This window comes from Priapulus caudatus, unplaced genomic scaffold (genome assembly GCF_000485595.1).
Source record: "Priapulus caudatus unplaced genomic scaffold, Priapulus_caudatus-5.0.1 Scaffold1193, whole genome shotgun sequence".
Lineage (NCBI taxonomy): Eukaryota > Metazoa > Priapulida > Priapulimorpha > Priapulimorphida > Priapulidae > Priapulus > Priapulus caudatus.
In genome coordinates, this window is record NW_014578254.1 from 55,560 (window position 1) to 69,158 (window position 13,599).

Genomic DNA, 13,599 nt, shown 5'->3' on the forward strand with positions numbered 1-13,599 from the left:
TATTGTGTCCATCAAATACCAACTCTAGATTTGCAAACAACTCGCATTTCTGCCAATGCACGTCAGCCAGCCGCATTTCTAAGTCTCTCGAGTAACTTGGTTACACTATCATAGTGTTCCTCTACAGTTCTGTGCGTCGCACGCAATATTATCGGGCGCGACTTTTATTCGCCCGACACCGGGGATTCCCTGCACCACCTTGCGGATCTTCGTTCTGGAATATTATCGGATGCCACGTTAATTCCGAACATTAAACGCTTGTACCTGTATAGGACCTACGCTGCGTCCAAAATGTTCGTAAGGCTTCCGTGAGTCAGGCGTGCAGTTCTAACTGATGATATATCCCACGTCAGATCGAACTTCGAGAATACCCTTACTTTTGTTCATATCGTTGTAGCCAGCTTTTCAGTAGTGCGGTATTCGGGTGCGTTCACGCATTACTGCCTGGTTGACGCGTCTCATGTCACGCAAATTCTTATGTCGTCGTTCGCTTTCGCGGCACTATTACCGTAGGAGTGACCCACTCTGTCGCGTTCCTCACTGGCTCTATTATGTCCGTCCTCTACACGTGCCTCTATTTTTCTTCTCTACCTTTTCCTCAGTCCAATGTGTGTTCGGCGTACAGCGCTGAGCAACCGGTTTAACCGAAGGATCAGTGTTTAACTCTACCTGGTGACTTAGAGTTTGCCCACACCCTCGTTAATGCATCCCATTAAACTTCCGTTCTTCAAAGTTTGTTTCGCCTTCAATCGCCGCGGAGTTAGCGAACTCCGAGTGTGGTGATATCTGAGACACCAACGAGGTTATATATCTTCCATGTATCTTCAGGACCTGCTAGCTCGTGCGCCTGTTTAGACCTAATAAGGAATACCCTTGGCGTCGATCACAACAAAGACCGCTCTTCGTCACTTTTTGCTGTCTCCTATTGAAACTTCAGATTTAAATGTTCGATCGTTTCAATGGCTCTGTGCACCCATATTGCAAAAGTGATTTCGGCGGGTGTGCGCCAGTACTGGCAGAACACAATATGACGCCATGACTTTTCAAATCTGTCCACGTTTCTCCTTGTCTATTGACCGGTTGACACTGGCTCCCGACAGTCTTCACCAACATGTGCAATGGCACGCCACGCCACATTGTACTTTCACTCGCCCCGTGTTTGATTGTCACCGTATTTTAAATGGTACCTAGCCTTTGTTTGGTCGCCGGTGTTCTCACTCTTGCTGCACTCCCATCAGTATGCACGGCATTCACACTGCTTAGATTTGCAAACTTTGAAGAAAGTGGTCCATTTTTTGGCAACTTGTCACTTCTTGCCGTTTGCGCCGGGCCGCACTGGGGTCACTGCCATGAATGTCTCCTTCAGTACCGCATCTGTAGCGCGTTACCTGTTGCTTGTTTACGGGCACTCCCTTGCTGTTACGGCACTAGCCACTACTGCACTTACCTGACTTGCGCACCCGAAGCTCACTTGTGTTCACACTGTCTCTCCCCTGTTGCACCAGCCACTGTGGTGTTGGGCGCCCATCTACCCCTCTCTATTCTTCTCACACTGGGCAGGCGAAAGATCAGGTGCACGGCCAGAGTCAGTTCTTCCCCTTCCTCTTCAGGAGCCTACGCTCTTAGTGTACGGTGATGTTACATCGCCACAAGCAGGGCCATCACGATATGTGGTTTTCTGTGTCGCGCTCCCGTCAGTTAGCAGTCATTGAAGTTTGCGCAGGTCTAGTAGAAAATTGGCTGGAATGTCTCGCCCTTGATTGGCTCTGCCAGTGTTAAACAATTTGTCGTGCGTTACGGCACGTTCACCTGCGGCACGGAAATACCTGTTCATGTGCTGTTACACATGGGGGTGATAGTCGCTTCACCTCCCCCCTTCTGCGTGTAAGAGTGGCGAAAATGTCGTTGCACCTCAGTGGGCCAGTTAAGTGTAACAACGCAAGGTGCTCTCCTTCTCTGAGCGTAATGGTCTCGGTGCGCGGATATGCTGCTGCATTCCTTCCATCAAGTCTTCAACTATTAGGTCCTTTCCCATCAGCAAGACAATCAATGCCCTCAGCATCGTGCACCAGCCGGTGTGCCTACTGTAGCCGGGGTCCGCGTGTAGCATTCAAACGGCTGAATGCCTCTCTTACCACCGAATTCGTCTCCCATAGTTTCGAAACGAGCGTGGGTGCGTCGTTCACCTCGTCGCCAATGTAATAACTGCTGATGATTATGGATTTAACCACTTAGGCCAATAATGTACACGACAGATTATGTTTGTTAACCTCGCTGGTCAGCCATTTATTCCAAGAGAACCTTCCCACAATGCAACTGTTTGAACATAACAATTAGAGCAATCATTGTGTGATAGCAGAATACTACAATAGATACAAACATTTCTTCCCCATTTCTTGTTGGCATGGACCAGCGAATAAAATGCACTGGGACGGCGGGCGAATTTGCCCTCATTAGGTTCGAAATCGCCCCTGAAATATTGATGATGATCGAGGGTAATTTTATCATGCGTATTATGAGAGTAAAATTTCCGACTGTTCCAGTGGAAACTCGAGAACCATAAGGCAAATTGGGAAGGCAATAATTACATAAATTTTACGATTAAAAAGTATAGCCATCGAAATGTCAAAAGTAGCCCCCGAGAATTTTGGCCACTTAGAAAAAAGAGCCCTCGAAAAAAAACTGCACTCTTTTTTCTCTAGGCGAGTATGGACAGAGGCTGCATCCATTGTTCTGCCTGAAGCGATCGTACTGGTTCCCATCCGTGAGGCCAGGAGAGACTAGCAGCCTGCTGAGAGATGTCCCCGCCGTGGACTACACCGACGCGGCCAACTTTGACAGAGACATCGAGCCAATCTCTGATGAACTAAAAGATAAGGCGGCAATCCGGATCGTGAATGTCAGCAAGAGTTTCAAAGGTTCGATAAATCTGTTTGGCTGATATCGGTCTCGTTAGTCATGCACTAAGTTATGCTACTAGTACTATATTATGTAGTGTGTTAGGGTATTACATTATTAGCTTATATTATTAGGTTATATTAGCTGGGTTCATGATGCAAGTCTTGATTGTGGTGAGCTCACGTTGTTGGCAAAATGACACTCTTAGATGAATAATCAGGTGCACCAAGGGTTAATATACCACTGGACCTGTTCTCACAAATTTCGATGGCATTTCTGGTAATTATATCGTCTTGCTGTAGCACATTGCAGTTGTCATTGTTAGCATGTTGTGCCGCAATGTTAAAACATGCTTAAACACTCTGGGCACTGTGTGAAAATATATACATTAGTTGTAGTGATTCCCGAAAGAGGGCGAATGTAAAAATTTAGTCATTCTAATTACAACATGGTTGTTCCGTGTTGTGAAATTCACCTAATCGGGCACCTAAAGAAAGGTTCGTGCATTTGTGAAATTGTCTACCTCTACGGTTTACTCGTAATTTCTTACACGGTCCTGATGCACTGCCATACGTCCCGATGCAGCTCAAAACAAGGAGGTGACGAGGGCAGTCGATGGTCTCTCCCTCGACCTCTATGAAGGTCAGATCACAGCCCTACTTGGACACAATGGAGCTGGCAAGACCACTCTCATTAATCTTCTGACAGGACAGATGTGTCCCAGCACAGGTATGGCCAAATGTGCACATGCACTCGCGGAACATATGGTCGTGTGTGTAAATACTGACCATAGATATGGTTGTGTGTATAAATACTGACTGTAGGTATGATTGTGTGTGTAAATACTGACAGTAGCCAGTGTAGGTATGGTTGTGCATATAAATACTGACTGTAGGTATGGTCGTGTGTGTAAATACTGACTGTAACCTGTAGGTATGGTTGTGTGTGTAAATATACTGACTGTAGGTATGGAATTGTGTGTGTACTGACTGTAGGTACGGTCGTGTGTGTAAATACTGATCGTAGGTATGGTTGTGTGTGTAAATACTGACTGTAGGTATGGTTGTGTGTATAAATACTGATCGTAGGTATGGTTGTGTGTGTAAATACTGATTATAGGTATGGTTGTGTGTATAAATACTGATAGTAGGTATGGTTGTGTGTGTAAATACGTGTGTGTAAATGCTGACTGTATAGGTATATGGTTGTGTGTGTAAATACTGACTGTAGGTATGGTTGTACGTGTGTGAAAATACTGACTGTAGGTATGGTTGTGTGTGTAAATACTGACTGTAGGTATGGTTGTACGTGTGTGAAAATACTGACTTAGGTATGGTTAGTGTTTTGAAGTCTGTTGTAAGTTTATCGACTTTCTTCTGTCGGACCAACACGGTGTCAACCCGGGTGCTATGTCGCTCTCCCTAGCGTTTCCTTGCTGCGTCGGCGTAGATTTTCCTCCAATCTTCTTCTCCCAGTCTGCTGTCCCTTCATTTCCCCGTCGTTCGGCACGAATTGACGGAGAGTTCTGGAAGTTTCGACCGAATTGCTCTGCCGAAAAACAAGTGTCGCCTGGCGGTTTTCCAGTAACGCTGTGGCGGAGTCGTGCGATAAGATCGGAGGTATGTCACTAACTCCGTTCGCCAGTTTTTGTCCTCAGCCTGTGGCGATCTTCATGCTTTTCAACCATGGAGCGGTTTTGGCGTTCCACTTCACATTCGGCCTGTGCCACAATGGCGTGACCTTTCGATGGATTATGTTGTTCTCTGACAAGAATTCACCGAATGTCTCCTTTGCTCTAAACTGTGGTCCATTGGCGACTGGTGATACTGAACGGTAGTCCGTGACTTGCAAACATCTTACTTAACAGCTCGATCATGCGCTTCGCGGTCACTGATGTCGTGATCTCCGCTTCATAGTATCTGGAGTAGTAATCTACGACGACAAATACATATTCTCTGTCGGCGCCTCGTCCTAGTAGTGTCGGATGGCTAAGTCTTGCCACTTCTCCGGGTGCAAGTTCGGTTGGCAATACTGGTTCCGGTGGTGTCGGTCTAGCTACTAGCTGACATCCGCTGCAGGCTCGGACAAATTTCTCTACATCCTTGTCGAGACCTGGCCACCACACTTTTGTGCGGAGCCGGAGTTTTTGTGCCGGACATCCCCACATGACCTTCCTGAGCAATGGCAGTAACTTTTGAACGCAACTCTACCGGGATTACCATTTTGGTCCCTCGCATCACGATTTGACCAATGAGTGCACAGTTCTCACACCACAGGTAAATATTTGGCACAGTGCGGGTTCCCACTCGCCCGTCTCGATGCATTTTCGAACGTGTGTCAGTCGATGTCTTGGTGTTGAGCACTCCTCGACTTCTCGTGTGGTCATGGCCCTGGAGTTGCTTCAGTTGCGACGAATCGTTACATATTCTTCCGCTCTTTCCACAGGTTTGCGTCGGGGTGCCTCAATCTGTTTTCAACAGACGCGAAAGCGGGTCCGCTATCATCTTAGTTCTCGGCCACGTGTACAACTCGGAACTCATACGGTTTGTAGACGGAGACCCATCTCTCGATCCGAGCACATTGGTTTGACTTTGGCGAGTAGATTACCTCTAACGGCTTGTGGTCCGTCACCAAGTCGAATTTCAACCATACACATATGAATGGAATTTCCGCATGCCCATTACAAGGGCCAGAGCTTCTCGCTCTGTCTGTTGAATAGCGTCTCTCCACTTGCCACTCAGACTACGGCTTGCCGTATGCAATGACAATTGTCTTTGCATGTACGTTCGAAGTACGCCAGGAGTCTCGGCATTGCCTCAGTGTGTTTTCAGAGCTTGGAATGACTGTTCATCTGTTCCTCGCCAAACACAAATGGTTCGCCATTCGAGTCAGTCTACGCAGTGGTTCGGCAGCTGTCGCGCGAAGTTAGGTATATATACCTGGCCGCTGTTGGTTCACGGACCGAGAAAGCTTCTTAGTTCGCTTATTGTTCGCGGTTTCTCGTGCTTCCGCGACCGCTTTTACTTTCTCCCGTTGTCGGATTTACTCCCTTGTCTGACAGTTTGTCCATCAAATACCAACTCTGATTTGAACAAACTCGCATTTCTGCCAATTTCACCGGTCAGGCCTGCATTTTCTAAGTCTCTCGAGCTAACTTGCTACACTACATAGTGTTCCTCTACAGTTTCTGTGTGCACGATAATATCGTCTGACTTATTCGCGACACCGGGGGATTCCCTGCACCACCTTGCGGATCTCGTTCTGGAATATTTCGGATGCCACGTTAATTCCGAACATTAAACGCTTGGTACCTGTATTAGGCCTACGTGCGTCACCAATGTCGTAAGGTTCCGTGAGTCAGAGCGTGCATCAGTTCTAACTGATGATATCCCCACTTCAGATCGAACTTCGAGGAATACCTTACTTTTGTTCATATCTTGTAGCAGCCTCTTTCAGTAGTTGGTATCGGCGGGACGTTCACGCATGTACTGCCTGGTTGACCGCGTCTCATGTCCACGCAAATTCTTATGTCGTGTCGTCTCGCTTTCGGCACTATTAGAGATAGGGGACTGACCCACTCTGTCGGTTCCTCGATGGCTCTATTATGTCGCGCTCTACGAGTTCCTCTATTTTCTTCTCTACCTTTTCCCTCAGTCCGAATTGTGTTTCGGCCGTACAGGCTGAGCAAGCCGTTTAACGAAGGTCAGTTTTTAACTCTACCTGGTGACCTTTGATGTTTGCCCACACCCTTAATGCATCCTTAAACTCAGTCTCAAAGTTTCGCCTTCATATCCGGCATTAGCGAACTCCGAGTGTTGGTGATAATCTGAGACACCAACCGAGTTTATATCTCCATGTATCTTCAGGACCTTGTAGCTTCGTCGCCGTTTTCAGACCTAATAAGAGGAATACCCTTTGGCGTCGATCACAACAAAGACCGCCTTCGCACTTTTGTTCCTACTATGAAACTTCAGATTTAAAATGTTCCGATCTTTTCAATGGCTCTTTGCACCCATATGCAAAAAGTGATTTGGCCGGTGTGGCAGTACTAGAGACACAAATGACGCCATGGACTTTTCAAATCTCTGTCCACGTTTCTTTGTCTATGACGTTGACACTGGCTCGAGTCTACCAACATGTGCAATGGCACGCCACCCACATGTACTTTCCACTCGCCCGTGTTTGTGTCACCTATTTTAAATGCGTACCTAGCCTTTGTTTGGTCGCCGGTGTTCTCACTCTGCTCACTCACATCAGTATGCACGGCATTCACATGCTTAGATTTGCAAACTTTTGAAAAGTGGGTCCATTTTTTGGCACTTGTTTACACTTCGTTCGCTTTGGCCGGGCACTTGGGTGCTCACTGCCATAATGTCCTTCAGCTACCGCAATCTGTAGCGCTTACCCTTTGCTTGTTTACGGCACTCCTTGCTGTTACGGCATACTAGCACTACTGCACTTACTGGACTTGCACCCGAAGCTCACTTTGTTCACACTGTCTCCCCCTGTTGCACCAGCACTGTGTGTGGGCTCCATCTGACTCTCTATCTTCTCACACTGGGCAGCTAAAATCAGTGCACGGGCCAGAGTCAGTTCGTCCCCTTCCTCCAGGAGCCTACGCTTTATGTGTACGCGGGTATGTACATCGCCACAGCAGGGCATCACGAATGGTGTTTTCTGTGTCCGCTCCGTAGTTGCAGTCAATTGAAACGTTTGCCAGTCTAGTAGAAAATTGCTGGAATGTCTCGCCTTGATTGGGCCTCTGCAGTGTTAAACAATTGTTCGTGCGTACGGCACGTTCACCTGGCGGCACGAAATACCTGTTCAGTGCTGTTACACATGGGGTGTAGTCGTTCACCTCCCCCGTGTCTGTAGAGTGGCCGAAAATGTCTTGCACCTCGGGGCCAGCTAAGTGGTAACAACAGTGCCTCTCCTTCTCTGACGCGTAATGGTCTGTGCGGCATATGTGGTGCATCTCCTTCCATCAAGCTTCAACTATTAGTCCTTTCCCATCAGAAGAAACCGAATGCCCTTAGCCATCGTGACCACCGTGTGCCTACTGTACCGGCGGTCCCGCCTCTCTCTCACACACACACGCGCGCGCACACACACACCCCCTCTCTCTCTCTCTCTCTCACACACACACGCGCGCGCACACACACCCCCCCTCTCTCTCTCTCTCTCTGACACATACACACTCCCTCGGGTTCTCTCTCTCTCTCTGTCACACACACAACACAAACACGCACACCTCTTTCTCTCTGTCACACACACATACACACGTACACACACACACACACGCGCGCACACACACTCTCTCTCTCTCTCTTTCGTGTGCGCGTTCTCTTTCTCTCTGTCATGTTCCCTCTCGATCTCGCTCTATATATACCTCCTTTCCCTTTTCGACCTCCTTCCCCTTCTCCAAATTTCCTCTCTCCCTCCCATCCATCCTCAACCACCTCTCCCCGCTCATTCTTCTCCTGTTCTCTCTCTCTCACTCTCTCTCTGTCTCTAGTGCTCTCTCTCTTTCTCTCTCTCTCTCTCTCTCTCTCTCTCTCTCTCTATCTTGCGCGCTCTCTCTCAGCCAATATGTATATATGTATATAGTTTTAAAATTTGTCTTCACTGAGTACCATTTGCAACTACCAACCATACGCCAACGTTGGCCCATCGTCATGTAGCTAACCACTTGCCGACCATGACCATGCCAACTATACGCCAACGTTGGCCCAACGTTATGCAGCCAACAATTTGCAACTAGTCTCATGCCAACCATACTCCAACGTTGGCCCAACGTCATGCAAGGCGTTGCCTTCATCCGGTGTGACGAATTTCTTCACCTCTGTGATGTTTCGTTTGTATGTCACGTTTTGTGGTGACCCGATCACAACGCTGTTTCCCTTTTTCTCCACAACGCTGTACTGGTCGGGTTTAGAGCCTTGGAATGACTGTCTCTGTTCCTCGCCAAACACAAATGGTTCGCACATTCCGAGTCAGTCTACGCAGTGGTTCGGCCAGCTGTCGCGAAGTTAGGTATATACCTGGCGCCTGTAGTTCACGGAGACCGAGAAAGCTTCTTAGTTCGGCTTATGTTCGCCGGTTCTCGTGCTCCCGCGACCGCTTTTACTTTTCTCCCGTGTCGGGATTTACTCCCTTGTCTGACAGTTGTGTCCATCAAATACCACTCTAATTTGAACAACTCGCATTTCTGCAATTCACCGTCAGGCCTGCATTTCTAAGTCTCTCGAGTAACTTGCGTACAACTATCATAGTGTTCCTCTACAGTTTCTGTGTGCCGATAATATCGTCTGACTTATTCGCGACACGCGGGATTCCCTGCACCACCTTGCGGATCTCGTTTTGGAATATTTCGGATGCCACGTTAATTTCCGAACATTAAACGCTTGTACCTGTATAGGCCTACGTGCGTCACAAATGTCGTAAGGTTCCGTGAGTCAGGGTGCAGTTTCTAACTGATGATATCCCACTTCAGATCGAACTTCGAATACCTTACTTTTGTTTCATATCTTGTAGCAGACTCTTCAGTAGTGGGTATCGGGTGACGTTCACGCATTACTGCCTGGTTGACGCGTCTCATGTCCACGCAAATTCTTTATGTCGTCTGTTCGCTTTCGCGCACTATTACCGTAGGACTGACCCACTCTGTCCGGTCCTCGACTGGCTCTATTATGTCCGCCTCTACGAGTTCCTCTATTTTCTTCTCTACCTTTTCCTCAGGCGAATGGTGTTCGGCGTACAGGCCTGAGCCAACCCGTTTAACCGAAGGATCAGTTTTTAACTCTACCTGGTGACCTTTTAGTTTGCCCACACCCTCTAATGCATCCTTAAACCAGTCTCAAGTTTCGCCTTCATCTCCGGGATTAGCGAACTGCGAGTGTTGGATATATCTGTAGAGACCAACCGAGTTTATATCTCCATGTATCTTCAGGACTGTAGCTTCGTCGCCGTTTTCAGACCTAATAAGGGAATACCCTTGGCGTCGATCACAACAAAGACCGCTTCGCACTTTTTGTTCTCTATTGAAACTTCAGATTTAAATGGGCGATCGTTTTCAATGGCTCTTTGCACCATATGCAAAAAGTGATTTGGCGGTGTGGCAGTACTTGAGACACAAATGACGCCATGACTTTTCACAATCTGTCCACGTTTCTTTGTCTATGACGTTGACACTGGCTCCGAGGTCTACCAACATGTGCAATGGCACGCCACCACATGTACTTTCACTCGCCCCGTGTTTGTGTCACCTATTTTAAATGCGTACCTAGCACCTTTGTTTGGTCGCCGCTGTTCTCACCTGCTTCACTCACATCAGTATGCCACGCATTCACATGCTTAGATTTGCAAACTTTTGAAAAAGTGGTCCATTTTTTGCACTTGTTACACTCTTGCCTTTGGCCGGGCACTTGGGGTCACTGCCATAATGTCCTTCAGTACCGCATCTGTAGCACTTACCCTTTGCTTGTTTACGGGGCACTCCCTTGCTGTTACGGCTACTAGCACTACTGCACTTACTGGACTTGCACCCACGAGCTCACTTTGTTCACACTGTCTCCCCCTGTTGCACCAGCACTGTGTGTTGCCCCATCTGACTCTCTATCTTCTCACACTGGGCAGCTAAAATCAGTGCACGGCCAGAGTCAGTTCTTCCCCTTCCTCCAGGAGCCTACGCTTTATGTACGGTGATGTACATCGCCACAGCCAGGCATCACGAATGTGGTTTTCTGTGTCCGCTCCCGTAGTTGCCAGTCAATTAAAGTTTGCGCAGTCTTAGTAGAAATTGCTGGAATGTCTCGCCTTGATTGTGGGGCTCTGCAGTGTTAAACAATTGTCGTGCGCTACGGCACGTTCACCTGCGGCACGAAATACCTGTCAGTGCTGTTACACATGGGGTGTAGTCGTTCACCTCCCCCGTGTCTGTAGAGTGGCGAAAATGTCTTGCACCTGCGGGCCAGCTAAGTGTAACAACAGTGCCTCTCCTCTCTGACGCGTATAGGTCTGGTGCGCGGATATGTGGTGCATCTCTTCCATCAGTCTTCAACTATTAGCTCTTTCCCATCAGCAAGAAATCCGATGTCCCTCAGCCATCGTGACCAGCCGTGCGTGCCTACTGTAGCCGGGTCCGTGTAGCATTCAAACGGCTGAATGCCTCTCTTACCACCGAATATCGTCTCCCATAGCTTTCGAAACGAGCGTGGGTGCGTCTGTTCACCTCGTCGCCAAATGTTAATAACTGCTGTGATTATGGATTTAACCACTTTAGGCCCAATAATGTGTACACGACAGATTATGTTTGTTAACCTCGCTGGTCAGCCATTTATGTTCCAAGAGAACCTTCCCACAATGCAACTGTTTGAAACATAACAATTAGAGCAATCATTGTGTGATAGCAGAATTACTACAGATAGATACAAACATTTCTTCCCATTTCTTGTTGGCATGGACCAGCGAATAAAATGCACTGGGACGGCGGGCGAATTTGCCCTCATTTAGGTTCGAAATCGCCCCTGAAATATTGATGATGATCGAGAGTAATTTTATCATGCGTATTATGAGAGTAAAATTTCCGACTGTTCAGTGAAATCTCGAGAACCATAAGGCAAATTGGGAAGGCAATAATTACAATAAATTTTACGGTATAAAAAGTATAGCCATCGAAATGTCAAAAGTAGCCCCGAGAATTTTGGCCACTTAGAAAAAGAGCCCTCGAAAAAAAACTGCACTCTTTTTTCTCTAGGCGAGTATGGACAGAGCGCTGCATCCATTGTTCTGCCTGAAGCGATCGTACTGGTTCCCATCCGTGAGGCCAGGAGAGACTAGCAGCCTGCTGAGAGAGGTCCCCGCCGTGCGACTACACCGACGCGGCCAACTTTGACAGAGACATCGATGCGCAATCTCTGATGAACTAAAAGATAAGGCGGCAATCCGGATCGTGCAATGTCAGCAAGAGTTTCAAAGGTTCGATAAATCTGTTTTGGCTGATATCGGTCTCGTTTAGTCATGCACTAAGTTATGCTACTAGTACTATTTATGTAGTGTGTTAGGGTATTACATTATTAGCTTATTTTATTAGGTTATATTAGCTGGCTTCATGATGCAAGTCTTGATTGTGGTGAGCTCACGTTGTGGGCAAAATGACACTCTTAGATGAATAATCAGGTGCACCAAGGGTTAATATACCACTGGAACCTGTTCTCACAAATTTCGATGCATTTCTGGTAACTATATCGTCTTGCTGTGCACATTGCAGTTGTCATTGTTAGCATGTTGTGCCCGCATGTTAAAACATGTTAACACTCTGGGCACTGTGGGAAAATATATTACATTAGTTGTAGTGATTCCCGAAGAGGGCGAATGTAAAAATTTAGTCATTCTAATTACAACAGGTTGTTCCGTGTTGTGAATTTACCTAATCGGCACCTAAAAGAAGGTTCGTGCATTTGTGAAATTGTCTACCTCTACGGTTTACTCGTAATTTCTAACACGGTCCTGATTGCACTGCCATACGTCCGATGCGCTCAAAACAAGGACGGTGACGAGGCGCAGCTCGATGGTCTCTCCCTCGACCTTCTATGAAGGTCAGATCACAGCCCTACTTGGACACAATGGAGCTGGCAAGACCACTCTCATTAATCTTCTGACAAGACAGATGTGTCCCAGCACAGGTATGGCCAAATGTGCACATGCACTCGCGGAACATATGGTCGTGTGTGTAAATACTGACCATAAGATATGGTTGTGTGTATAATAACTGACTGTAGGTATGATGTGTGTTGTAAATACTGACAGTAGCCAGTGTAGGTATGGTTGTGCATATAAATTACGACTGTAGGTATGGTCGTTGTGTGTAAATACTGACTGTAACCTGTAGGTATGGTTGTGTGTGTAAATATATGACTGTAGTATGGAATTGATGCTGTGTACTGACTTGTTAGGTACGGTGCGTGTGTGTAAATACTGATCGTAGTTGGTTGTGGTTGTAAATACTGACTGTAGGTATGGTTGTGTGTATAAATTACTGATCGTAGGGATTGGTTGCTGGTGTGTAAATACTGATTATAGGTATGGTTGTGTGTATAATTACTGAATAGTAGTATGGTTGTGTGTTGTAAATACGTGTGTGTAAATGCTGACTGTATAGGTATATGGTTGTGTGTGTAAATACTGACTGTAGGTATGGTTGTACGTGTGTGAAATACTGACTGTAGTATGGTTGTGTGTGTAAATACTGACTGTAGGTATGGTTGTGTGTGTAAATACTGACTGTAGGTATGGTCGTGTGTGTAAATACTGATCGTAGGTATGGTCGTGTGTGTAAATACTGACTGTAGGTATGGTTGTACGTGTGTGTAAATACTGAATGTAGGTATGGTTGTATGTGTAAATACTGTCTGTAGGTATGGTCGTGTGGGTAAATACCGAATGTAGGTATGGTTGTGTGTGTAAATACTGACCATAGAATGGTTGTGTGTGTAAATACTGACTGTAGTATGGTTGTGTGTATAAATACGGACTGTAGTATGGTTGACTGTGTGTAATACTGACAGTTAGGTATGGTTGTGATGTATAAATCCTGACTGTACGGTATGGTCGTGGTATTAAATACTGACTGTAGCGTTATGGTCGGTTGGTGTTAAATACTGATCGATAGGTATGGTTGTGTGTATAAATACTGACTGGAGC

The 13,599-nt window shown here is 46.8% G+C and overlaps 1 protein-coding gene across 1 annotated transcript in view; it reads left to right on the forward strand.

The window, feature by feature from the left end:
- Positions 1-13,599, forward strand: part of LOC106815761 (ATP-binding cassette sub-family A member 5-like) — a gene marked incomplete at its 3' end in the record, with an annotated part of 59,677 nt that overhangs the window by 22,970 nt on the left and 23,108 nt on the right. Inside the window, exons 8-9 of the mRNA XM_014820268.1 lie at positions 2,703-2,918; positions 3,484-3,627. Coding sequence (XP_014675754.1) covers positions 2,703-2,918; positions 3,484-3,627 — 360 coding nt within the window. The remainder of the gene's footprint in view (positions 1-2,702; positions 2,919-3,483; positions 3,628-13,599) is intronic.